Here is a 27,403-nt window from a genome sequence, read left to right as displayed (position 1 = left end):
ACACTTTATGCGCATTTCGTTTTGTTGTTTCCTTTATTTTTTTTATGTGCAGTGTAACGCTTGCTTTTTTATTTTTATTTGTTCGAAATAAAGAATTAAAGGGATAAGAGAAAGAAAAAAAGAAAGAAAACGCATGTGGAAAAACTCCTTGATGTCCTTATGTAGCATATATATGTATATGTATATATATATATCCTTGCATCTCTAAATAAATGAACTTCATTTCTTTTTTTTTGCTTGAAGAAGATTAAAAAAACCACATCCTTCATACATTTAATCTCTGGACCATACTGAGTGCACAAGAAACCCAACAATCAGCTGGTTTCCATCAGGTTCGTGCGGTGGCGCTGTCCAGCCGGCAGGGGGCAGACACCGCCACCGCTGGTTCTCTGTCGGGCGTGTGCGGTGGCACCGCACCGCCGCCAGGGGGCAGAGGCAGCCGGGCCCCACACCCCGTGCGTCCGTGTCGGTCCGCGGAACAAAGAAGAAGCCGCACCGCGTGGGAGTGTCACGCCAGCGCCACGGGGAACGCCCAACGCCTCTCGACTGCGCCTCCCGCTCGCCGACCGGCCGCTCTCTTCGCGCGGTGTTCCCGGTGCCAGGCCGCCCCCCTCGTCTTCCTTGCTGCGTTCTTCTTTTTTTTTTTTGAATTTCAGGAATCCGCCGCAGCCATGACGAGCCGTTGTCTGCGGAGTGTGAGCCCGCTGCCGCTGCCGCTGCCGCTGCTGCTGCTGCTGCTGCTGCCGCCGCTGGGAGGTGAGAGGCTATTGTGCGCCGGCTCCGTCCCACACGCGCCGCTCCTCCTTTTGTGCCGCACCGTGATGCCACCGGGCCGGACAGCGGTCCGCGGGTCCCGGGGGGGGGGGGGGGGGGGGGGGGGGGTGGGGGGGGCCGTGGGGGATCACCTGTCATGACATTACTCATCACACATCCACTCACAAAGACGACCCCCGTTCACCGAGCTCATCGGCATCACCCCATTCCATATTCCGTTATTGCGGCTCCAGATGTGAGTGACACATGAAGCAGCTGGTCTTTTTTTTTTTAAATATGAAATTAATTATTCTATTTTTTTGGTGTTGTTCTGTGTTGGTTTGAGGGGGCGCACTCCATGTGAATGGGACAATTATTAGATATTTGGGATGTGGCACCACCCTCGGTGACCTGTCTCTCTCCGTCCGTCTGCCTGTCTGTCTGCCTGTCTGCCTGCCTGCCTGCCGATGATGTCACTCTTGAGCGGTGATGACTATGAAAAGTTGCTCACCCAAAGGTGAATAATTCAAAGCCTCAGACCTCTTGAGATTTGCCACCTTACACCAAGTGGCACCTGACCTTATATATTTTCAAATCATGAAAAAAAAAAAGTATATCACAGCCTATGGATTGAAAGTGTGGTTTGAGTGAAATGCTGCAGTAAAAAAACCAAAACACCAACCAAAATAAACTTTTAGGTCATAGATCCCACACTGTACACTGTGTCACCGCCTCCTGACTCCATCACTGACCGGTCCTCAGCCATGTCAGAGGGTGCATAGTCCAGCGAGGAGGGCCGGGGTGGGTCTCGCGGACATGGAGGGATGACGAGATTATTTGTGCTGAAGTATCTTCACGTCGGGATAACTGATTGGATGACTCCGTCGGCTGTTCGTCCCTGGCAGTGGGTGGGTGGGGTTGTATTCGGACCACAGCCAGGATGCGGAGGACGTTTATCTATGCAAGAGATGCAGAAAGGAAGCTTGTGGAGGAGAGGGATTGGCCCCCTCCTCAGGCCGGGAATGAACATGTGCATTTGCGTTAGCTGTAGACACATGGAGTATGTGTTTAACGGGTTGAACTAAACACAACCTGGTCTATTCGCACCTTTAAAAAAAAAACAAAAACCTGTTGCAGTAAATCCCACGTTGTCCTCAACTCTGAATGGCACCTTATTCTCTTGTACTTACACTGTCATACACAGTGCAATGGTTTGGTTTACATTGCTAGAATAATATGTAATAGGTCACTGGCACCTCCCTTGAAAAGACCAAAGCTCAACCGGAGACCGGGACACATCACACGTGACTTTCATTTTTCGTCTCTGAACCGTTGACTACTCGCCACAGAGACAAACCTAGGAGAACAAAAGCGGGTTGGAGACGCCAGCCAAAATGAACAAAAAGAGCGGGGAGGAGACTGGGCCAGCAACGCTGTGGGCCGTCGTGCTCAGCTCAATCCCCCTAACTACCTACATAAATCCCCCCGTTTCAATCGAAGAAAACCGAAACACTGAACTTCCGGAGATCTCTATCCCAGAGCAGCCACGGCTGGTTCCTCGACGGTGGAACGACACTCCCCGTTGACATCAGGACGGCGGAATCCCTTCAACGCTGCCGTTCGCAGACTGACAAAAAGCTAAATCAATGCAAATAAGATGTTGAGCATCTTCATGCATCCTGTCAGAAACGATGCTTTTAGAGTCGGGGAAGGGAAAACGTTCTCACCACAGGTTTCCTGTGTCTGCCTCTCTCACTGCCGGGCCTGAGGCTAAGCACGCAGGAAGCGTGCACAGCGGTGATCAAGTTATGTTATCGTGTTCATGATGCCACTGGAGTTAACGTCAAAAAGTGTCGCAGCGACTCGTATATCATAAGAGCCAATCCGGAGCCGCCACGTGACCGAGTGTAAGGATCATAGTGAACCACGGAGCGTCAGCTTAGTGCACATCTACAAGCTCGCAGCATGACATCACACACGCCCAGCAGAGTGGGGCAGCCGGCGAGGTTCGGCACTTTTTGTTTGTCTCTCCTTTGTGTTCTCTTTTCCTGGTGAATGATCACTGGACTGCGTTCCAGGCAACAAACACGGGATTAGTTCGCCGGGGGCCCAGTTTGTTCTGGTCCTGGGGACGCCGGCCACTCAAACGGTCCCATCGCCACAAAATTCACAGCGCTCTAATGAAAGAGAGGGCTCATGTGTGTGACACGTCTGCCTCATCTGTCCCTCTCCTCCTGTCTGTCCCTCTGTCCTCTCTGGACTCCAGTCCTGTCTCAGGATGCCTTTGCCCTTTCTGATGCCCTGGGGGGGGATGACGACGACAGCAAACCACGTGAGTACAACGAAAAGTGAAACAACGCACTTCACTTGTTGTTCACATGATAGGATCCTTTTTGACTGTTAATAAATATGAACGGCTCCCAAAAGCGAAAAACCAAACCATCTTTGTCATCGTGACTGGCAGCAGCATATGTCATAAACCACCGCCTCCTCCATGTGAGCAGATGGGAAATGAACCAAACAGAAAAATTCAAAGTACACGTTAAATAATATTTTACTCAAAGAGGGGTTTCTACCATTTGAGGTAGTTCTTAACATACTGCTGTACGGTCATGATTGGTCGAGAGCGCACCATACCTCGCTGGCTGTAAGAGCTTGAAATTGGTGCCTCTGGTACATTGTAATGCTACTAGTCCCACATATACACTAATCATGGATTAAATTTATGATGTGGAGAAACATATTGATCATATATATATTTATACATACGTTACTGCAGGAAGTTCCATTACATCATGTTTTATTCATAGATTTGGAGAATCTGACATTACAACAGCAACAGTAATGTTCCCATGCAAAAGTCACTGATATAAAAAATTACCAATAACAGTGGAAATGAACTCAGTGGCCACAGCACTGGATAGGTGGAGGTTTTCTCTTACCCAACAATCTGCCAGTAAACTCACACCCCTTTTACACATGCTCGAGCATTCCACGTTCACAATAAAGCTGTTTTTGCATAATTGTTAGGAAATAGTCTCATATTTACAGGATCTACAACTGTCACACCTCCATTGGTTTTCACTCATTTTGCAAAATATGAAAGTAGGACATGTGTGATGTGTAACAGCATTTACACCAACTGCTTTATCATTACGTGCTCGTGCGTTGCTGAGAAAAGTCCCAATTTTGTCTTACGAATGATACCAAAACATAAGCATTTTCTTAATATGATTATATGAAAAATAAAGAATAATGAATCTCTTACTTTCACCACAGCAACCCTTGCACCAAAACCCGCTATACCAGCAGGAGGAGCAGGAGGGGGTAAGAACAGCACAGCTGACACGGTCACCACTTCATTTTATGCTCTATAATAATTCTACAATGATAAATGATATGTTTTAGTATGATAACGATGTTTTGAAGAAACACAACCAGGGAGTTTAACCTTCGTTTGATGACGTGTTTTTAATGTTATTGTTTCATATTTTACTGTCAAACAAACGTGAAATGAAATGGTAGCAGACAGCTGATGGTCTTCTACAAGTTGTCTTCACACCATCTTTTCTGACTCTTTTTCTCTGCAACATTGTACTGCATTTTGTGTTTTTCAACCCCAGCCATGATATTGTGGGCAAATCGACCTGTGCTTAACATCATACAGTGTCATGACCGAAGACTGTGCATCGACAGTATGTACTTTTAATGCATCATTGTCCTTAAACACAGTGTTGTCATTGCCGTTTTGTTTCAGAGCTTGATTTGGAGGATTTCTTTAAAGTCAGTGGCACCACCGCCGCCACCACCACCACCAAAGCCCCACACAAGGTTGTGCCCAAGGGTCCCGCAAGTACCAAGGCCCCAGTCAAACCCAAACCCAAGCCAGGTGACAGTCGCCCCCAACCCCCCCACCCCTTGTGTTTACAGCCAGCTTTCCTCCTGAGGCCTGTAGCTGCACAGAGAACAAGGCAGTTTCTATTTTAGAAACCGGTTGATTGCTGTTGCTGTTAATGCAGATTCCGTGTTTGTCGTTTGTCCAAATATAGTCAGGACAATGTACATTTTCACAGCTGTCGTTTACAGAACGCAGATCTGTAATCTGGTCTGCAAATAATTGAAACGGGACTTTTCTAGTGTAGACGAACACTCAAAGAGGTTTACAGTACATTCAAACACTGCTGGAACTGCTGCCAGGGGCAATTTAGGATAACGTGTCTTGCACCAGGACATTTCGTTATGCAGACTGGAGGAGCTGGGGGATTAGTGGACAAACCTTTATGTCACCTGAGCCACAGCTGCCCAAATCCACCATGAAAGAGTCAGTTTAACAAAATAATTAAAGATGCCAGAACTCGATATTTTTCAGAACTTATCAGAAGCCAACAACACAATGCTTGATCTTCATGCACTACTATCAATCGACAGTCTCTGATTGGTGGAGCTCACTGTTACGACAGAAACGCTTACCACACCCGCAAATTATTTAACCTTTTATGGTTACGATTCATCTCGTAGCTTAGTGGCTTTGTTCCAGGCTTAAAACTCTTTACACTATATGAGGATTTTATGAAATGTCAATGGAGAAAATTAATTGGAAATGCACTTCCAGAACCGGAGCTGTTCAAAAAGTGGGCGGTCACTGTTGCGACCACAATTTACAAAATGTGCCTCATGCTGTATTGAACCATAAACTCCTCAGGAAAATGTGTTCTGACGTTATAAATCCAGTATGAAGTGGAGACATTTTCTCCTAGACTTCTGTAGAAACAACCAGCGAGTCGGCCTCTGCTGGTGATTCCAGAGAATACACAGGTGTCAGGCTCTTCTGCATTTGGCTTCACATCCAGGACCAGTGACACACTGAGGCTTCAAGTGAAGATACAACTTAAAATCAGAGCAGGTGTAAGTCTCACCATGGTGAACAGATGGAAAAATAAAAGAAATTATGACTGATACATACACCTGTGACAGGTTATTTCATCTCCCGGGTTTTGCCTGTATTTTACAAAAACGTTAATCTCTGACCTTTTGACCTTAACAGCTGATGATGACCTAAACCTGGCTGATGCCTTGGACCCCAACAATGACATTGGTGGCAAGGGGAAGAACAAGGGGCAGGGAGGTGTGTAGGACTTCCTGCATGCGACAGCTTTCAGGGCAAACAGCATTAATACAGTCACCATTCACCCTTCCATACGTTTATTCAGAGGGAAAATGGCTTTATTGTAGGATACTGTTATTGAGTATCAGAGAAACATACTGCATCTGGGTGAAATCCCATCATTCTTGAGCTATCACTTTTTTAACGTATTCGCCAAAACGTAAAACTACAAAGCAGAAGCAGTGAGAGTCTTATCATTCATCAGGCATCTACTGTAGCCCTTCCGTTGCAGGCTCACATTGCTGTAAGGCCACAAACAGTTTTATCATCTGTTGCATCAAATCCAAAATGTTTCCATGTTCCACTCGTCAGTAACGGGAACCCTCTCCACCATCTCCACCACTGTGGTCCTCCTCATATGTATCTCCACACTCTATGTGGCTGCTCTACAGAATGTTTTGGTGTATTTCTTTCTTGGATGATGGAAAGACTGTGTCAGTGAGTACAAAGACAAGAATTTGACCGAACAACAAGCCTGTGCTCAGTTACTCAAGAACTCATTTACACTCCTCCAAGAGAGGGAGCTCATTGTTTTCATCTGCCACTCAACATCTGACTGTCCTGTCTGCTACTGTACCAACCCCGCCGCCTCCATTTCGTGTCAGTGTGTGTGTGTGTGTGTGTGTGTGTGTGTGTGTATGTGTGTACATGTTGATTTGAGGTAATTTACTGTGGATAAAGTTCCTGTTAGTGTGTAAAGTGTTGAGAAAAACAAATCATCTGAGGTTCTGTATCTGTGTGTGCCTTTGGCAAGAGGGCAGCGTCACCGCTTTCTAACCCAACAGGAGTCTGCACCGCACTGATCTCATTCCTCTGTGTCCCGTCTCCTCTCAGGGCAATTTTCTGACAGCGATTTGAGTGACGTTAGTAAAGACAACACCTACAAACCGGACAAAGGCAAAGGTAAGAGTCTGGGCAAGTCCAGCGTAGAACTACAAAACTAATGTTGAAAAACAGATGTGAACATCCGCTGTCGCTGTCTTCCACAGGCGGATACTCAGGAGGCGACAGTGACCTGATTGACCAGCATGGCGACAACAGTGGTGGGTGTTTCCTCCGTCGGGGCTCACTCATGAAATGTGTGTCTGCCCCAGCTTACCGTGTGTGTGTGTGTGTGTGTGTTTCCAGAGACCACGGCTGAGGTGGGCACCATTGCAGGGATTGCCAGTGCAGTCGTCATGGCGTTGGTGGGTGCGGTCAGCAGTTACATCTCCTACCAGAAGAAGAAGCTGTGCTTCAGCATGCAGCGTAAGGCTTGTACACCTGCGGCTACGATAACACACCTGGAACTGAAATTGTTTTATGTAGTTTATATTGTATATTGTATATTGCATATGTGGCCCAGTCACACGAACTACAGCCGCAATCGGACCAGAATATCCAGCTGTCATTCATTTTGTCTTAGTTCTTAGTAGCTACTGTCAGACAAATGATTTAGTATGTCGAGTATTTCAAACACTGAGGAGTGTAAAAATACTTTTGGTTCATAATGAAACTGTAGCAGGTCAGGGCACGTCAGCTGAGCAGGCAGGTGTGTTCACACCTGAACCTGGTCACTGCCTGGCCAGAGAGACATAGTGAGAGAGCAGAAACCCCTCCAGTGGTGGCATGTAAGATAATCAGTATGAAACAGAACTACACTGCAAAAATTGAAAAAGTTCGGAAAACTCAAAATGTCATAGTAACTTACTGTGCATTTGATTTGTGAATTTTCAGGCCGACTCAGCCTCCTACATTTTGTAGAAAATCAGGAACTAATCTTCTTTTGTTCACAATTATAAAAAAGTTCACATTCCCAGTTCGAGATACTGAGGATTCTATGTAATCTATGTTGGCACAGTCATCGGGAGCAAGTTAGTGTTCGGTGTCTTGTCGGACGAGGAAGTGGAAAAAGTCAGTGGACAATTTGCAATCATGTGTGGTTTGTCGCAGAGCCAGAAGTTGTTCACTATATTCAACCAACTTGCCCGTCCTCCACCTCGGTCGAAACTTACAAATTTGTGTTTCGTCCACCAAAATGAAGTTACAAATGAAACCGGACAAAGGTAGACAACAGACTCATCTCATGATATTTCTATGTGTAGAACATTCCTTAGAGTTTGTTCGTTTTGCCTCATCCGTAAAAGCAACATGTCCCAAAAGTGTGACAGTGTCAGTGGTGCCAGAGATAACACCCGGTTTGTTAACAGCTTATAGTAGTACCACAACAGTGGCAGCAGCAGTAGCACAGTCTCAGTGGGGTACAGTATCAGTGTAGTACAGTACAGTACAGTACAGGCTGATACTGAGTAAATGTCAACTTGTCTTCTAACAGAGAGCCTGAACTCTGACATGGTGAAGGCTGAGAACCCTGAAGCTGTGGTGGCTACAGAACCACAAGGTAATCACACACACACACACACACACACACACACACACACACACACACACACACACTAAACTCTTTTTCACTCTCGTCAATAGAACTCAAAGCGACACAATGTATTTTACCTTAAAGTAACGACTATGAAATCATTTTGATGGAACTTATGATCGGGAGTCATTTCCACAGCGCTCCCCGAACAGTATGTACAGTACAGTGCAGGGCGCTCGCTCTACGCCATACGTCACATGCCGACAACCAGAGCCAGAGCAAGGAGCTAATGACATTCAAACGACTAATGGAGATTTTTTATCTTTTTTTGTCTTTGCAGTCCAACAGACTCTGCTGGAGCCACCCAATGCTGAGCCTCCCACTGAAGAGAATGCCGTGTAAAAACATAACACACACAAACACACACGCACACACACACACACACACACACACACACACACACACACACATGCCATGATGGACTGTCTATTGTGTAGCATGTCCTCATCGATCCCGCCGCTCTGCGCTGCAGACGCTGGGACTCGAAGTCCTTCTCTGCTGACTGTGAAATCATGTTTATTTTAAGGCTCTGCTGTAAATCTGGCCGACAGTGTATTGAACCTTTTCCAAAATTGACATGTATATAGTAATTTATTGTTTACACATCCAACAACAACGTTGGTTGTGACAGCTCTGGTGTGTGCGCCGGGCGGCGGCTGTAGCATTGCGCTGAGCTCCGGCCACGTGTTCCACACTTTCTCTGCTCCGAGCTTTGTAGCGACCAATCATGGAATCACTCGTGAAATGTTGTGATACCATGTATAGATGGCCAGTTAGCGTATAATGTAGTTATACATTATCACAGGAGCCGGTTGCCGTTTCGTTACCAGGGAAGCATGTACTAGACCTGAAGTGACATCATGTGATGACGATAACACATTTTTTTCACAAAATTCAATTTGATTGATTGATTTTTTTTTTTTTTTCATTCACTGTGTTATCATTTTGAAGTCAACCAGCGATTACTATAATAATTTTTGTGTCATGGGCTTCACGACAGTAAGTCCGTTAATTAGACCTGGAGTTACCGCAGGTTACCACTGTTACACGGACCGACAGTTACACCATTAGTTGACTATATAATGTACTATATAATGTACAAGTTACCTTATTCGGATTGGCAGCAATAAGGCATCTAAACCTTTCTGTCTCAGTCCAACCTGTGACCTTTTATACTGTAAATAGCCTGATATAGCCTTCAAAGACGATGCTTCGTGACGGGAAGTTTTTAGTTTTTTGGTTGACGGAGAAATCAGAACAGTGAAGGATTGAGTGGTTGAAGTTGAAGAGAAAAAAACAGAAAAGAGACACCTGTCGTGGGACGAACGTGAAAGCGTGCTACATCAGTTGAGCTGAAGTTTGACTTTCAAATGCACAGCATGTCTTAATCCGCCTCTGTGGAATTGAAAAGGAGTCTTGCATTTATATGGCGCTTTTCTAGTCTCGTCGAGCAAAGTGCTGAACGGCACAAGTCACTTTCACCCGTTCACACACACACATTCATACCGCGCTTTGTCTGTCACACACTGTGGTTGCAGCTTAGGCTTTACGTGCGTTGCCCAGACAAGAAGTCGGCAGCGACGGGCAGAAGACGAGTGAAACCACTGCTGGAATAGTCGAGAACATTGTTCGTACCATGTTTTATCGTGTTAGCGTTGGGGTGCCAGTGTGTGTGTGTGGAATTGAATTGATCTTGATCCCATGGCGGCCATCGGTGTGTGAGAGAGATCTGAGCAGGAGAGTGTCAGGGCACATAATAGTGGTACGTACAGATTGTGATGATGATACTTCTCCCTCACTATTATTTTGACTCGAGCAATGAGCAGTGCCAAAGTTGAAATATTGTAAGTCCTACCAATACGGACTTTGATTTGTTTCGCGGTGGTGTCAAGTATCTTCTAAAACCAAGGGTTCCCTAAACTAAGGGTTGAATGACTCAAGGGAGAGGGCGTCACAAAATCAAATCAAAAATAGAATTTGTGATATTTTCAAAAGTGCTGACTGTGGTCCAAAGCTGCTGTTGCCCTGGTTACATCCCATCGGCCAATCGCTGCGTCGAGTGTCCGTGATTGACAGATTGACCGGGTCACATCAGAGGGAAAAAACAGAGGTGTCCCTCTCTACTCCAGAATCAATGGCCTCTATGGGAATAAGAAGCACCGGAGTGGACAGGTGATGTTAGGAGAAGGACTGAAGAAATTAACAAATGGATGAAGAAGGAATGTCAGCCAGGAGTGCGAGTCCGTCTGCACTGCCACAAACACTGGTGAAGGTAGTGTGCATTTAGAAAAACTAGAGCTGTGCTTTTAGACTGTGCGTGTGTAGATGAAGTTAGCAGTAGTCTTTTGCTTTAGGATGTCGAGTGCTGATGGTCGCACTGTACATGTTACTGTGGGCAGTTCTGTGTTTGTACCGATATAGCGGCGTGTATGACATTACACATGATTAGATTATACTTGTCGGTGTGTGTGTGTGTGTATTCACACTCTTTGCCTGCTCTTTTTACACTTTGTAACCAACTTTTCCTAATAACTTAGCTTAACTTTTTGTAAAGTGCTTCTCGGTGAGAGCGTCTGTCGTTGTGCCGCCAACTCTCAAAGTCCGGGGGGGCCTGGGCCGCGTCTGTTTTTTCTACACCGTCTCATATTTAGCCCGCGCGTCATTTTTTATAGAGCTGCCTCAGCATCATTACCGATCATCATTTGATGAATCACACGCGGGACGCCACACAGCGTAATGTAAATAATGTCGCATTCGTGTCACGCGGGACAGAAAGCAAGCGATGGGTAGAACTGACATCTCCAGAGTTTTTTTGGCGGTCAAACGTGTGTGTGATTGCATTTGGTTGTGTGAGGGCTATTGCGTCTGTGGATCTCCACAGTGATGTCATTTTGCTTGGATCCTTGACACGTGCATGGTTTCTTGGAAATGACTGACTTGTTGGTCTGTAGTATCCCCCATCACACACACAGGACATTACTAACCAGCTCCCCTTGTGCATTGTGAATGACCTGAGTAGTGTCTTGATAGATCGGTGTGGATCTACACCGAGGTGAATGTGTGATGTGGACATTAGTGAAAAAAAATCACGTCTTGAAGCTTTGCAGATACTGAGAGAGTTTGTGTCAGGTGGCCTATTCAAAACAGTGTGTTGCATATCTGACATAATGAACACTGCACCCTGGGCTGCTCCTCCCTTGTGTGCACAGTCGTCTAAATCCAACACTGTCCCTCAAGGCCCTGCCTGAAAAACAGGAAACCTAAAGAATTCAACAAGTGGCACGTCGCAAAAACAATTCATGAGGAACATTTAATGACGAGCCAGGCAGCAGCAGAAGAACTATATTAAAAAAAATATTCCACCGATTTGATAGTCGAAAAAAGTTTTGTCTTTTTCTCATCCAGAGACCAGGCTGTGATTGGAGACTCCCACGGTGGATAATATCATGAAAAGGAAAAGTCTTGACGTCAGCCTGGACAATACAATATAAGTTGGATGAAAATGTCATAACATTTTTTTTAATCAAAATTCCCGGTACAACCCCGTTTTTCTGGAACCAAAATTGCCCACAGCATAACTTTCGAGTTGCCTTCAGGGCCAAGAGGGTTCTTAACATTTGATGTATGTTGGCCACCAGAGGAGTGTGACGGATGCTTGTGCAACCAGAGCCTGAGACATCAGTGCTGAAACGTCCTCATCGGACAGGGCGCAGTACACGGAGTGATGTGTGACCAACCACAGGGGAGAACATCGAGAGAAAGTCCAGGTCAGTTTTTTGGAGGTGGTGGTGGTGGTGGTGGTGGTGGGAGGGTCCCTGTCTTTAGGCGATCTAACATGGTGTATCTGACCTGTGTGCCGTATTCAGGGTAACAATCTGTTAAGACTCTCGCCTTGTAGGAGTCCTGCACGGGAAACCTCTCTACCCTGATTCTCTTTGCCTTATACCCTGCTCACTGTACCCTGTGAGCACTATTCATCTAACGACCCCCCCCCCCCAACACGAGCATGAGCAACGCACACCTGCTTCCACCTGCTCCGGCGGTGGTCACCTTGTCCCCCGGGTGCCAAAGGTGTTGGCTGTTGCGTCGATCGCTCGTGCTGCCGCCAGTTGAGCTTCACACACACACGCACACACACAGCAAACACTAAATCACAAAACCCTCCTGTTTACTGAATGTATTAAATATCTTCACGTGCTGTAGCATTCAAAAAAAAACAACAACCTTTGGCTTGTAGCAAAAAAATACAGATTTGACCAAAGATGACGGAGATGGACGATGCTGTTGTGTTCCCGGGAGTTGAATTTGAATCTGACCTTGGGTCTGAATGTAACACAAGTGCAACACTGGAGCTGGTTTGATGGATGGATGATGCTTCAGCGTTATCACACTGTGCACTCGTTCCCTCTGTGGGGGCGTAGATCACAACAGCCAGGTGTGGTCGTTGTATCAGAAGGTGCAATACCTTTTAATAAATTAAAGATGTAGCTAAGCGGAGGGATGGGCATGTGGATCGGCTCACAGTACAAATCGGGGCAGCTCCGTGCATGAAGGACAGGCAGCTGGACTAAGCCTGACTCTAAACTCATCCAGGAAACAGGTTGTATTCTCAATGGACGCAAAAACCTGCTCCCTAAACCAAAAATAATAAGCCTGGGCTATTCACCTCGGCCGTCAGCTTGCGTTTTTCCAAACACTGTAAAGGATCTGCAGAGTGTGTATTACATGTCAGCTGTGTCTGAGTTCTTCTACAGCCAAGACAGCTTTTGTGGCCGCGGTCCCGCGACGCTGACCTCCGATTCAGACACGCTGCCGCCCCGACTGTCCCCTGCAGTTCACTCAAGTGCCTGCCGCGCACTTCTTTCCGCCCTAGTGCCTGTCACCGTACCATGCCATGCCGGCGAGTCCCCGCACCTTCACGGTTTCATTCCAAAGATGGAGACGTAAAAAAACAAAACAAAAAAGAATCCCGAGCAGAACTGCTTTTAAATTTGGTATTTGAGGGCTGGCTTTGCAGGGCTGACTGTCACATACAACACTGACTCACCTATCCAGTACACTGCTCTCATACTGTACACACACACACCATGCATGCTTCTCTCTACATACTGTATACACACGCGCAACGTGTTAAACTCTGTATGCCAACTCGCCGTTGGACTCTCTTCATTGCTTTGTAGTAAGCTCTGCTTTTTTTTTCTCTTACTCCACTTTGATAATTCTCTGGCAATATGTTACAGGTGCTGTATGTGTTACTAATATGAAATAAACTGTTGGAAAAGACAAAAAAGGAGACCGGTGTTTTTCTTCTCCATCTTTACTCTTAAAATGGAATGTGAGAAAAGGTCATGGCTCATTAGGGATTTCGTGTTCGACTTTACATAAAAAAGACAAGACCCACAGTTTCACAGGTAGACGGTGCCATTTATACTGGAAAAAAAGTGTAAGGACAAAGTGGTCTGCGATGACAATATACAAAAGCAGGAAAAAAAAAGAAGCACTGGGATGTGGAACCTGTGACATCAGACTGGACATAAAGATGGACGACATACAGTAACCGCTCCTAAAAGTGAAGCCAAATTATCTTGGCTGCCCCCTGGTGTCTGGCTGCAGTATACGTCATAAAACCCGCCTCCTCCATGTAAGCAGATGAGACTAAACAAAACAAAAACTCAAAGTACACGTCAACATTTTTTTCAGTTTGGTTTTAATTAGTTATTTGATGCTGTTAAAAAACAAGGTGAAACATCACGACCAACAGCCGACTCCAACTCGCGATTGGTCGAGCGAGCGTATGGGCGGGACCTCAATAATGCGGCTCCACACCTCGATCACCACTGCACAGACTCTGGCTCTGTATGAAGGTGCCAGATGGCAGCACCTGTATCCGAGATGGTTTCGCTTCAGTTTTGTACAACGGGAGGATGTGGGGATGGGTCGTCCATCTTTAAACACAGTCGGTGGTTGACACATGGAAAGGCAATGAAACGAATACAGCCAAGGCAGTTTTAGGTAGTAGAGGGAGAAGCAGCCGTCCACAGATGCAGAAAGCTGGGATCGGTTCTGTCCGGTGCACCATGGAACACAAGTGGAATGTCAGTGAGGGATCACAATACCTTCACAAAGGATCTGAGGAGTGCAGTGAACTACATGCTGAAAAACATTTTCACCATTTTTTGTGTTTCCCACTTGGACAATGTTCAGGTTTCTGTACATGCACCATGTTGGTGGGACGGAAAAAGGTGGAACACGAAAAGTACGGTGCCACTAATAGCTATGATTCTGGTCGTGAGGAATAAGATCTCTGATCATTGAAACACTGACAAATCAGAAAAGTGAGAGGCCGCTGCTTCATTTAAACTAAAAAACATGCGACGCCCTCCGCAGTCTCATGAACAAAAGACCCCTGAGACTTCATGTAACATTTCTTCATACAAAAATAATAAAAATAAAACACTGGAGGCTCCGTCACTGAGCTCGGTGCAGTCTGAATTGTCTGGCGACATCATTCCCATGGTACAGGAGAACATATTAAATAATTTAAATAATAAGCACAGGAAGGTTCAGTTAGGTCACCGACGGTCATGTCAAGCTACTTTTTTAATTCTTTCTTAAAATACTTCTTTAAAAACTTTACATCTCTATATTAACTTTGCTGAGATGTTTTTTTGCTAAAATTTAGGAATGTTAATATAAATCCATCATATTATAAACATCATTATCCTCAGTATTCATATTGGCCTGTGTGTGTGTGTGTGTGTATGTGTGTGTGTGTGTGTGTGTGTGTGTGTGTGTGTGTGTGTGTGTGTGTGTGTGTGTGTCAGACAGCCGAGTGCAGTGGAGTTCCCGTGGTGTGTGTAGGGGAGGGGGAGTGGGAGGAGGAGGACAGGGAGTGGGAGGACGTCTCCTTCTGCAGCTCCTCCACCCTCCGCTGCAGCTCCGCTCTCAGGAACAGCAGCTCCTTCAGAGTCTGGTGCACTGGCACCTGAAGCACAAATAACTCATAATAACAACACAATTGTCACCACATTCCCAGAATATCGGTAAAAGGAAAACTGAAATGACTTCACTCAAGGGTCATACAATCATTGCAGAAGAGAAAGACATGATTGAAAGAGCTCTAGTCACTGTATCAGTGGAGAACCATGATGGGAATAGGAAGATTTCCATTTTCCACAAACATCAAAAGTTTTCTTCTCAAGACATATCAGTCATGTGCTCCTTTTATTAAAGCAAATGTATGTCTTTTCTTCATCTTTTGTTACAGAAAACTGAATATCTCTGAGTTTTAGACTTTGGCAGAGAATCAATAAAAAAAATGAATGTTGAAGAGAAATTCTAATGAGCAGCAATCAAACTGCAAATGCAGCAATATCAGAGACCACTAGTTTGTTACTGCTCTCTGTTGGCGAGTCAGCAACCCTCCACACCACTGCCCCCCACCCTCCACACCAGTTTACCTGTGGTCTCATGCGTGGGTTCCAGCGGGCATAGTAGCTGGTCCACAGCTCCAGGTGTCTGGAGGAAACCAGTGGATACAGGACATGGTGCTCATAGTCCACATAGAAGGGGTTGGTGAAGTCCTCAGGCTGGCTGGCAGGGGGCAACAACATCAGACGAGTCAGACACTTACTCCTGTCGTTCGACTCAGTCCACTGTCAGTCGGCAGCCATCTTACCTGTTGATGTAGGACCACAGGGACACACTCTTGGTCTGCACCTCCTGCGCAAGACAAAAGAGTTTTTTTTTTTATCTGACCCAATGACCCCCTCCAGACCCACGGCCCCCCCGGTCACAGGAACGGTACATACCTCAGCTGCCCTCTCCTCTTCGCTGTTGTATAGGAACGTACCAAAGAGACAGCTGTACAGGTGGTCCAGCACCGTGATCAGGAAGAGCTCGTTGAACTCAAAGGCTGCTGGGAACTGCAGCCAGAAGAACGGAAGAGATTAGGAGTCGAAAATGGCAGCACATTTCCACACGAGTGCATATCAGAACTTGACTGATTTATCGGTTGGTCAATATGATCCTTTCAAGTACATATCGGTATCAGCGTTAATTTTTTCCATAATGCGATGTAGAGCTGCAACAGTTAATCGGTTTAAAGTCGTTTTTATGAAAAATTCTCTGATTTCAGCTTCTTAAATGTTAATATTTTCTGGTTTCATTGATCCTCTGTGACAATATATCTGAATATCTTCCGGGTGTGGACAAAACAAAACATCATCTTGGAGTTTTGGGAAACACGGTCGACAATTTTCACCATTTTATGACATTTTATGGACCAAACAACTAATCAATGAATCGAGAAAATAATCATTAGTTGCAGCCCTAATGCGATGATATAAAAACCTTTATTTTACACAGTAAGAAATGCAGAAAAGTTCTTTGGTGATAGAGATTTTTAGGTAAAATGCGTTTATTTTCTTAATTCAAATTCTATATATATTGTTGTATTTGTGTTTTCTTTTTATTTACAGTTATTTACAATAAAGTTTATGGTTAAACTGCAAAATATCAAGCCACACACACACACACACACACACACACACACACACACACACACACACACACACACACACACACACACACACACACACACACACACACACACACACACACACACACACACACACACACACACACACACACACACACACACACACACACACACACACACACACACACACACACACACACCTGTCGAGTCATCTGCCAAACACAGTCGATGAACTGGATGAAGAGAGGCGAGCGCTCAGAGTTAGCGTGGTTCTCATCTCCATGACCCACACGCTGCAACATGGGGAAAAAAGGAGGCTTACATGTATGATAATGATTAACACTGACCTATCTATCTCATATTTCATTAGAGTCGCTCTCATAAATGATTTCACTCTTTCAGCTTTCACTTGTTTTCATGTCATCTTTCAGTGGACTTAAATTCCTCTTCAAATGGTAATAACACTGTCTCAATGTGGACATCCCGTCGCTATCATTTATTGAAATGTTTCTATCATGGCAAATGAGCATAGGCTATTATATTTATATTTGTCCTTGCACAAATGAATACGTCAAAACATATTTGAATGCAGGTGTAACTGCATGAGAAGGAGAGGGCTTATGAAGGAGAGGGCTTATAACGTGATCAGAAACAGAATCTTAACTCTCGGTTCCTTACCGCAGCAAACTTGTGTCCAAAACTAATCCACTCCTTCTCCACCAGAACCTGCAACACAAACAGACATGATTACGCGACACACACGGAGACCACATCGTAGACGTAGCTGATTTTGTGATGCAGCGTGTGACCTGGAATCCCCTGAGAGTGCGGTAGTAGCTGTCCAGCATCAGCATGGCCAGAGAGGTGAGCTGAGCGGTTCTGTCCCAGCCGTCGCTGCAGTGGACCACCACCGACGTCTTCCCGGACTCCAGCTTATCTGCCACTTTGGCTGCTCCCGCTAACAACAGCTACACACAACACATTGAGTCAGTAAAAGATATTCATTATGTACCCTCTGCGGTTAGTGGTTTGCATAAAGTGATAAACCAGCCAAAGGAACGTTGATAAAGAAACAACCAATACTCTTCATGGTGAGTGCGTGTGATTTACCCGTATGTACTCCAGCCAGTGTGTCTGGTCAATAGCCGAGTGCCAGTGGGCTTCATCGATAGTGGGATAAACAACGTCCTTCATCTTCCTCAGCGACTCCCTCATCACATGGATGTTGGGGATATCTAGAAAGTTCATCTCCACGTTCGGGTAGAAACTTTCACTCTCATACCCTCCGTCCTTCGCCTGCATGTGGTCAAGGTAGAGGGTGGCAGAGACAGAGAGAGACAGAACGGCGCCTGTGTCAAAGCCTGTGATGTGAGGGCGAGGAGAAGGAAAGGGGAAAACAAACAAAAAGGTACGTGAACGTGTTGCACCTTGTTTGTGACTGCCACACTCCCCTGCCGCGCGTCAAAGATGGTGAGCTTGTGGGACTGGGCGTTTGCGTCCATGATGATTTGGAGGAAACGCTCGTCCTCTTTACAGCGGCGATCTGAAGGTCCGACCAAGGGCTGGCTGCAGCGTACAATGGTGGCCTGAGACTCTGGGTGGATCCAGGACAAGACCTGCAGGAAGAGCAGGGCGGATTAGGGACCAGGACAACATCCCACCACCATGTTGGAATCGTCGCGTGGCCCCTCAGACGGACCGGTATACGGTGCTTGGCTCTGAACAGGGCCACTCGTTTGATGTCCTCATCTGCGATGTTGGTGGGGATGACCAGTATGGAGGGGTAGGTGTCACACAGCTCATAGGTGCTGTTCATCTTACTGATGGCCCAGCTCTCATTAGGGAGACCCTGGGAAAACAAATTCAATCACAATTAAAAAAAGCTATTAGAAGAATTTCTCGCGAGTACATTCCGTACAATTTTCACTTACTGTTTATTTCCACAAATGAATAAGAGCTGTGCTGTAACAATGCAGGCACAAGTGCCCAATTTCTACCTTATTTTGTTTACACACTCTAATTTCCTCAAATACTGACAATGACCTTTATTCACCCCAGCTGATTGATTTCCAGGTTATGTGTTCTCGTGATGAATGGACTGTATTTATAGAGCGCATTCCTCGTCGTATCGACCACTCAAAGAACACACACACATTCATGCAGGGCGGCGTTTTAGCACGCTTTTTCTGTCACATTCGTCCACTGGCACAGTCGGGTTAAGTGTTTGGCCCAAGGCTAAACACTTAGGCATGCAGACTGAGGAAAGCAGGGATCGAACCCCCCGACCTTCTGGTTGGCGGACGACCCTCTCTTATCTCAGCCGCTTGTTGATTACTGGATGAAAACTGATTCCCTTATTATCTCTAGTTAGGTTAAGTTAAGGGGGTCCTGTTCTCAAGAAACATGGGAACCACTGCTCTACATTACACAAACTGAGATGCAAAGGGCTGAACCGATACAGCGCTGATCACACTGAAATGGGACCTTAGAAGCCAATGAAACAACACTTTCATTTGCACGTTTGAAAGTCTTCCACATGCTCAGGAAGCCTGATGCCTTTCTTTTTCTGTTTAAAGGTGAAAGAGCAGGAAGTGCTGCATGTATCTGACGGTAACTGAGCCGCGGTTAAAGAAGCAAAGTGAAACTGCTGAAAGTGAGAACAGCACAATCTGTACCCTAAACCCTAAACCCGCGAAGGCTAAAATGACATGCATGATGGCTACCGACGGAGTGATGCGGTCACATGGTTTGTCAGGCTCCATGTGTGCAGTGAGCGGACGCAGTCAGTGTTACCTGACGCCTGTACTCTGCCACTGGGTCGTACACCTTCCAGCCGTCCACAGGAAACTGCTCCTTGTACAGGAAAGCGAACAGGGGCTGCCGGGGGTCACACAGGAAGTCTGTTAGCATTCAGGTACTGTAGAATCAGGCTGATAAACGATGAGATGTTTATGTCTAAGGAATTAACACGCAGTTTAGAGAAAATATTACAGTATTTACACTCCTGATACAATCTGAAGAGGAAGTTAATGTATTTTTTAAGCTGACGCTGCTACTGGAGGTTCACTACAGGCTGACACCGAAGCCCCAACCAACACAAATTGAACTCGGTCTTCAAATAACAAACCGCTGAGCACATTATGTCTTGAAGGACAACACAGTACGGTAACATGATTTGCGTCAGACATTAGAATGAGACGGACCAGGTTGTGGGACAGCGGGAAGGTGTGTTTGGCCAGTGCATCGACCACATCCGGATGGCTCTCCTCCGTCTTATAGGCAAACCTGGGACTCCTCATGTCCTGATGCAAAGACATGGAGGGAGGGGGGGTACAATATCAGATCATGGAAATGAATAAACTTCTCAACAACGTGTTTCATTGAGCAAAATGTATCATAAATGAGGTTGTGAGTGTCAATAATGAAGAAAGTGTTACCTTGCAGACCAGCTCGAGACCCTTGGTGTTCTCCCCCTGGGTGGGAACACTGATGGTCTCCAGTCTGCTGATGGCTCCCAGGTTCACGTCCAGGATGAACGGAGTCTCCTGCATGTATGCAGACCAAAACAGTATAACTAGGGACGGTGGATTAAAGGTCTGGTCATACTGAAGCACTGCGGAGTCAATCATACAGTACATGAGGTCTACTGTACCCTGTCCACACTGGAGAAGTAGAGCTTGTAGTCTGTGATGGTCAGAGTCCCACTGACTAGACCACTGAACGGACAAATATACATCACGTCCTTGACTGCACACACACACACACACACACACACACACACACGACTATTATTATTGGATTCATTGGCACACTATTCACCTGACAAGTCAAAGTTTCAGGAATAGGTGATGTATAATAAATATGGTGTGTGACCTAAAACACACAATGAATATTGGGCACAGACTGGATATACCTGTCGTCTGGACGGTCTCTCCTGGCAGCAGAGGGACCTGGTTCGGGAACGCTCTGACCTGTGCCCCGTATCTCAGCCCCGGAAGGTTCTGGACAGAACACAGAGCAGTCAGTGGGACAACAGCATGCGCCTGCAGCACCACAGGGTAATACTGAACATTTGCTTGTGACGAGGTTTCACTGAGCAGTAGACAGTGATCACACACACAGTTTATTTTACAGTTATTTACCATTAAGTTTATGGTTAAACTGCAAAATATCAAGCTTAAATCAAGCTTTGGAAGTCGGTTTCCCCTGTTATGTTTTCCCTTCAGGAATTGTATTTAGGTCTCAAACAAACCGATATCATGACACAAAACTGATGAAATGAAAAGTGATGAGCTCTGAACCAGTCAAACACAAACAAAATGACCGCACCAGATGTGTTACATGTAAGACGGCAACCAGGATGTAACACTGTGTTAAACACAGACTCAAAAGGCTGAGACCAGAACAGAACCATTCCGTGTGAACTGAGCCTTGAAAAATAAGCGGCTGTCCCCACTGAGACTGCGAAAAAAGATCACGTCCTCTTATGAGGGGGACAACTTGAAGACACACCGCGGACCACCAGTGCTCTGTTGATTTTAGCATATCTGTTATACTTATGATACTTTGTGTATTTTAAAATGATAGTACGTGTTCTGGTCAATTCAATTAAATTGTATTTGTATGCCTTTGGCAGCTGGCCAGGAGGAATCGAACCATCGGCATTTGTGGTTACCCTCTCAGTTCCTGAGCCACAGGCGCCCCACATGTCCATATATCTGCATTTAGCATTCACTTTTAGATTCAACATTTATATGTAACATTTATATTTGACATTATACACATATATATACTGTATATTTAACATTTAAATATATAGATTTGATATTTCACAATTACATTTTAAAATGCACATATATTCGGCTATATAGACTTAGCATTTACATAGATTGAATATATTTATACAAGATGTTATTTTATAACTTTACAGTACTGTAGAACATTTCTTTTGGAAAAGGTACAGAATTATTTTGTATTATTTTGATCTTATTTAAAGAACGTGTACAATATCAAAGCACAGAGGACGACGGAGAGAGACCAGAGGAGGTTGTGTTCAATGTCCCGCCTGTACCATCAGGAACCTGCCAACCTGTGGATCTACCCTCCTTCTGAGAAAATATTTTAATAATAACTCATAACTTTAGAAAAATCAACGTGTGGAAATACATACAACATATTTGATGGAAACTAACAACCCATCAGGGAGTCAACACGCCTGTGTGTCTGTAGTGACCTGGCAGTACAACACCACTATGTTGTTCTCTGGCTAGAGGTTTACTTACAGTGTGTGGGTGTGTGTGTGAGGATCTGCATCCACATGTATTACAGTGACGATCATACTCTGGCTTATATAACCAATATGCTATAATAATACAGACACGGACAAAAAGTGTCGGTGAATCCTCCACCTCACCGAAACAATGCACACAGTTCACTGTCTTACAGAGCAGGGCCGGTGTCAAGACGGGGTCTGTCTGCTGACAACTGTACTGACATTTTTTTATTCAAACTGTCCATTGTCAATTAATTTGTACAATGATTGCAATAGCGCACTTTTACGTTGCACTGGCTCATCTTTGTCTGTCTGTGATCTGGTTGCAAACCAGTTTCCCTCGGGTGGGATTATGAATTTGACTTGACAGGGAAATAAAAAAAATATTCTGATTGTAACTTTAGAAATCCAAGATGCTCAGTACATAGAAAAAAACTCATCAATATATTAACTAGACTGTTATTAAGTGTCCAAACCCAGCTGTGATGTAGATGATAAAACAAAAAGAAATCACATTGTGCATTATTATTATAGCTGAAGCTGAAATATCCTGACTTCATGGGCCAAGCTCCTGAAAAAAAAATACAATTCCAAGAATGCAAATCAGTAGACACGTGGTATTTGTATTCGGGATCAGAGACACGAGAGGAGGGGGAGCGAGGTGAGACATGCAGCCCGGGACAGAGGGAGGAGACAGTCGACAGGAGGAAGGAAGGAAAGACAGACAGCGAGAGACTTGCCGGAGCATCGGAGGAATGCTCAGAATCACTTTCTCCATGGTAACAAAGCCCTTCATCATGTAAATCCTGCTGCCAGGTAAGGTAAAGCAAGCATGGAGAAAGTGAGAGAAAAGGAAAACGAGTGAGAGAAACAGACGTTATAAAAAAAATACATTATTCTGTACTGTACGTAGAAAACTGTTACGTCATCACTCTCTCCAAACATCCATTCATTCTATTAAAATCATGACATTGTGCCGTTTTGGTATCATTGTCTGTACATCACACTGAAATGTCAAAATATCAACACTGTACACTACAGCTGCAACAATTAATCGATTAATCCATTAGTAATCAATTACTTAATCGCCAACTATTTTGATAATCGATTGATCGGTTCAAGTAGTTTTTATGAAAAATAAAGTCAAAATTCTCTGATTTCAGCTTCTTAAATGTGAATATTTTCTGGTTTCTTTGCTCCTCTGACAGTAAACTGAATATATTGGTGTGTGGAAAAACAACTAATCGATTAATCGAGCAATAATCAACAGATTAATTGATTATGAAATTAACGGTTAGTTGCAGCCCTAATGTACACATTCTGAATTTACATAATGATCCATTACATACCTAAAGCTACAACTAAAACTCAGTGGAACCACTTTTATACAGGTAACAAAAGTGGGATGGATTAATGTGGGTCTAATAATTGCTGGGTATTTGATTATTAAAAAACAACAAACTGTTTGATCTGACCACAGCAAAACATAAGACTGTGACTCTTACCCTGGAATTCAGCCTCTTGGACACCTGCAGATTAAAACATACTGAGTACACGGGACACACACACACACAGGAAATGGAGGCCTCTATATTCAATCCATGATATCAATCTGAAGATTACTTTTACTTCGGTATTTCATCTCTAATTTACATTGATCATGTCAAATAGTACAAAAGGAACCATTTTTTGACACAAACGGCCAAAGCGAATGCAATAAGAAAACTGCGCTGTGACTTTAACAGCAACGCTGATTCAGATGTCCGAGCAAAGTGGAAACATGAAAGATGAAGATGATGAGGGCTGCAGAAGGGCAAAGCAGACACTTTGTGATTTGTGTGTAGTCAAAAAGAAGCAACGACATACAGCGAACAACAAACGCACATGTATGTGAGGTGCAGCATGAAGCGGATCTCTGGGCCGATACAGATTATTTCTGAACGATAACCGATATTTGAAACCGATACTGGTCTGAAAATTGTGAATAACAAATCCTTGATTCAAAACTTTGTTAAATGCCTTAGACCATATGTTTAACTCACAAAAGCTTTCAACATGATCTTAACACACAAAGTGCGGGGAGCTGTCAGCGGCATTATTATGAAGCTGAACAAACAAACATGGACATTTGTATTCTCAATTCATAATTATTTATGATAAAGTTTATGGTTAAACAAAAATATCAAGCTTGAATTACATTTCTTTGTCATAAAGGTTAGATAACGACATCTTCGGAATCATTGACAGATTTAAAAAATATATATATCAGCCGATGTACTCGACAAATATCGACATCAGCCACCAAAATCCATATCGCTACAAAGTAGCACATTTTATAATGAAATTATCTTATCGGCAAATCGCCTTAAAAAAATGACCGACACCAACAATCATAAAAACAAGGAATATCTGCGCCAATAAGCAGTCGACCCCTAGCACAGGCCATACGTCGTGCCCTAATTCCAAAAAATTGAAAGCAGTGAAGGCGAAGGGAATCTTATTTGTGGTGCTCAGAAAAATGACAAATTATTGGTCAGTAGCTGTGTGTCATTCCGCAGACAGTGTTACTGTGAATCATCCCACGACCAAAGGAACTGGAACTACAGTAGTTATTATGATAGAAAAACAGACTATTACGGTCTGAAACAGTGTGAGACTGTTGACAGTAAAGTCGGTGGATTACTGACACACGTCTACTGTATTACTGTTATTGTATTTCTTTTGTCGGTCAGTGTTGCAGCTAGTCTATGTGAAAAGTAGGAGAGAGAGATGAATAAATGAATAAAAAGGCATGGATAGACGTATGACTCAACTGACAACATTCTAAGTCAGGTACAGTAGACACTACAAAGTGGTAACCATGATGGTAACAAGCTCTAACAATGGATTACAAATGATCCCAGCAGAGGAACACGGTTGTTTTCCTTATTTAAGAGTAAGGACACTTGAAATTTAATTCTTATTCATTCCAAATGAGTCCCGCGTTCTGCTACAATAACTGGATTATTCAGTGTTGTTTCACAATGTGCAGAGACACAGATACAGTAAGTGTATTCAGAAAATTGTAGCAATTATTTTGTTCAAATGGTGTCCCAAGTCAGCAGGAGGAACACATATCATGTAACATATGTAACTGTATCAAGAGAGTGATTCAAGGACAGTGATAGATTTGTATGAACCAGAGAAGAACAGCTGTGGCTGCAGCAAGCGGAAGAAAAAAATTCAGCAGCTCAACAGTTGCTTATCCACACAATGACAACAGCAAACAAACATACACTTAAAGTTCTGGCCACATACTGAAATACATATAAAGCACGTGTACATAAACACTGTATATCTCTGCCAGTCTTACCATGAACTCTGGTCTCCTCCCCACCTATCAGTTACAAAACACAGACTGATTGGTCAGCTGTGTGTGTGTGTGTGTGTGTGTGTGTGTGTGTGTGTGTGTGTGTGTGTGTGTGTGTGTGTGTGTGTGTGTGTGTGTGTGTGTGTGTGTGTGTGTGTGTGTGTGTGTGTGTGTGTGTGTGTTACCTTGTTGTCCCTGTTCATGATGTCAGGTGGGACTGATCCTGAGATCTGACTGGAGATGGTGGCTGCGATCAGCTGTTTACACCACTCGACATGAGAACCTGTTGGACTGAACAGAAAGAGACAGAACATTCACTTGAACATTCACGCACACTCGTCCCCCCGACTGCTTCCCTTTTGTTATTTGCTATTTGAACAGCTCTTATCATGGCTGCAGATCAAATACTTCCTAAGCAAATTTGACAAGTCGACCTCACCCCTGGTCTGTCGGACAGAGCCTTTCCTGTGCAGGGGGCGGGGCCCAGCTCTCACTGCCCACAAGACACACCGACCTGAGAGTGAAATGGAACGAAGGTCCGTTTCTATTTTCACTTTGTGCAGATTTAGGAGTTTGTCAGACGTCACTTGAGAAAAGGTTTTATATTTTCTTTCTATTATTGCAGTTTTGCGCGACAAATGTTCTGAAAGTACCTCTGTAATATGTGACATATGTCCTAGTTATACAGATAAAAGTTGCCATACCAGTGTTTTACCCCTTCAGAAGCATTTTAATTGGAATTTTAATACACACGGACATACCGTGACACATACCGTTACTGTCCGGGACTCAACCTATACAGGGGTATACATTCTTGGCCATACCGCCTTAAAAAGTATGTACCTAAATTATGGGCTTCTGCACCTAAATGACAAAGTTATATTAGGCTGCAGCCCTGTGCAGCCCTGTGCACAGAGAAGGGTGAGCGCCCCCTGGAGGACATCACACACATCACAGTGGGGTGTGCAAGCGGCAGAACAACCAGGCCCCGTTTTTGTTTGTTTTTTAGCTTCGCTGAGCTGGAGAGACGCTGAGCCCCGTCAGTGGTTCAGGCTGACGTCACACCAACCACATGACGTCAGCCTGTAGCCCGATCAGCGTTAGCTTGCTGTGTCCGTCCAGGCTCCTGGTGCTGAGCACAACAACCACCTGCAGCCGGACATGCTGCCGTTACGACGTTTTGCTTATTGCAAAAATGTTTTGGAAATATGCGCTACACGTTCATAGTCTGAATTCACCAAATAGCATATGAAACATGTAATGGCGAATGATATCTTGTAGGGGAAGCAGCGCATCCGCTAAGGGACCAGTTCGGCGTCTGAGTCTCACGCCTCCTCCTCCTCCTCCTCCTCCTCCTCTTCCTCACCTGTCCAGGGAGTCGCCGGCGACGACTGGTCCGCAGGTGACCGAGCCCCAGGGCTTTCTGTTCGGCCCTGCGCAGTCCGCCGCCCCGGCAGCTCCGGCCTGTTTCTCCATCTGCCGGAGGAGCGTTTCCTCTGCGGGTGTGAGCGGGAGGGGTCTTCCTCCGTGGACGAAATGAAACGGCGGTTTACTTCCGGTCTCCGTGCGCGTGCCTCTGTTCTCTGACGTGCGGGGGTATTGAGTGAGATTTCACTCTCTGCTGCTGCTGCTTCTTCTTCTTCCTCCCGAGAACCGACCGTCGCTCGCTTGATCTCTTCCTCTCTCTGTAGCCCCGCCCATTCGAGACCACGTCAGAGATGCGAGTCCAGATGTGTCGTCACATCTTTGTTTTACATCACAGCTGGACTCACGTCACGTGCTTTACCATCAGACTCACCTACAGCTGTGTCTGTGTGTGTGTGTGTGTGTGTGTGTGAGAGAGAGAGATCGGCATTATTCCCTTTATGGAAAAAAAATTCAAATTATATTTAAAATTCAGTTTACTTTTGAAATGCAATTTTTTGAATTACTTAAATCAGATAAACATTGTA

The 27,403-nt window shown here is 44.8% G+C and overlaps 2 protein-coding genes across 14 annotated transcripts; one reads left to right on the top strand and one right to left on the bottom strand.

Moving 5' to 3' along the window:
- The first annotated feature begins 292 nt into the window (after nucleotides 1–292).
- cd99l2 (CD99 molecule-like 2) lies at nucleotides 293–13,620 on the top strand. 2 transcript variants are annotated; one of them, XM_035639484.2, is made up of 10 exons: nucleotides 295–756; nucleotides 3,020–3,085; nucleotides 4,033–4,080; nucleotides 4,511–4,642; nucleotides 5,798–5,878; nucleotides 6,752–6,820; nucleotides 6,907–6,960; nucleotides 7,046–7,165; nucleotides 8,232–8,297; nucleotides 8,611–13,620. In XM_035639484.2, the coding sequence occupies exons 1-10, from the start codon at nucleotides 672–674 to the stop codon at nucleotides 8,670–8,672; spliced, it is 783 nt and encodes a 260-aa protein (XP_035495377.2). In that variant the 5' UTR covers nucleotides 295–671; the 3' UTR covers nucleotides 8,673–13,620. The 2 variants fall into 2 exon arrangements, with proteins under 2 accessions (XP_047190443.1, XP_035495377.2); XM_047334487.1 differs by lacking the exon at nucleotides 5,798–5,878 and having other exon boundaries at nucleotides 293–756.
- Nucleotides 13,621–14,937: 1,317 nt separating this feature from the next.
- mtmr1a (myotubularin related protein 1a) lies at nucleotides 14,938–27,134 on the bottom strand. Of its 12 annotated transcripts, XM_035639330.2 has the most exons (21): nucleotides 26,818–27,134; nucleotides 25,891–25,965; nucleotides 25,637–25,742; nucleotides 25,455–25,478; nucleotides 23,608–23,631; nucleotides 22,843–22,908; nucleotides 20,744–20,831; nucleotides 20,483–20,577; nucleotides 20,268–20,375; nucleotides 20,034–20,132; nucleotides 19,624–19,707; nucleotides 18,530–18,679; nucleotides 18,258–18,446; nucleotides 17,941–18,126; nucleotides 17,640–17,798; nucleotides 17,509–17,556; nucleotides 17,031–17,123; nucleotides 16,142–16,255; nucleotides 16,009–16,052; nucleotides 15,791–15,923; nucleotides 14,938–15,315 (listed from the first exon to the last, which is right to left on the bottom strand). In XM_035639330.2, the coding sequence occupies exons 1-21, from the start codon at nucleotides 26,925–26,927 to the stop codon at nucleotides 15,151–15,153; spliced, it is 2,160 nt and encodes a 719-aa protein (XP_035495223.2). In that variant the 5' UTR covers nucleotides 26,928–27,134; the 3' UTR covers nucleotides 14,938–15,150. The 12 variants fall into 12 exon arrangements, with proteins under 12 accessions (XP_035495223.2, XP_035495238.2, XP_035495248.2 ...); XM_035639345.2 differs by lacking the exon at nucleotides 23,608–23,631; XM_035639355.2 differs by lacking the exon at nucleotides 25,455–25,478.
- Nucleotides 27,135–27,403: the final 269 nt, after the last annotated feature.

The sequence above is a fragment of the Scophthalmus maximus genome, chromosome 1 (genome assembly GCF_022379125.1).
Source record: "Scophthalmus maximus strain ysfricsl-2021 chromosome 1, ASM2237912v1, whole genome shotgun sequence".
Lineage (NCBI taxonomy): Eukaryota > Metazoa > Chordata > Actinopteri > Pleuronectiformes > Scophthalmidae > Scophthalmus > Scophthalmus maximus.
The sequence above is the reverse complement of the archived record's forward strand: the minus strand, read 5'-3'. Positions and strand labels throughout refer to the sequence as shown.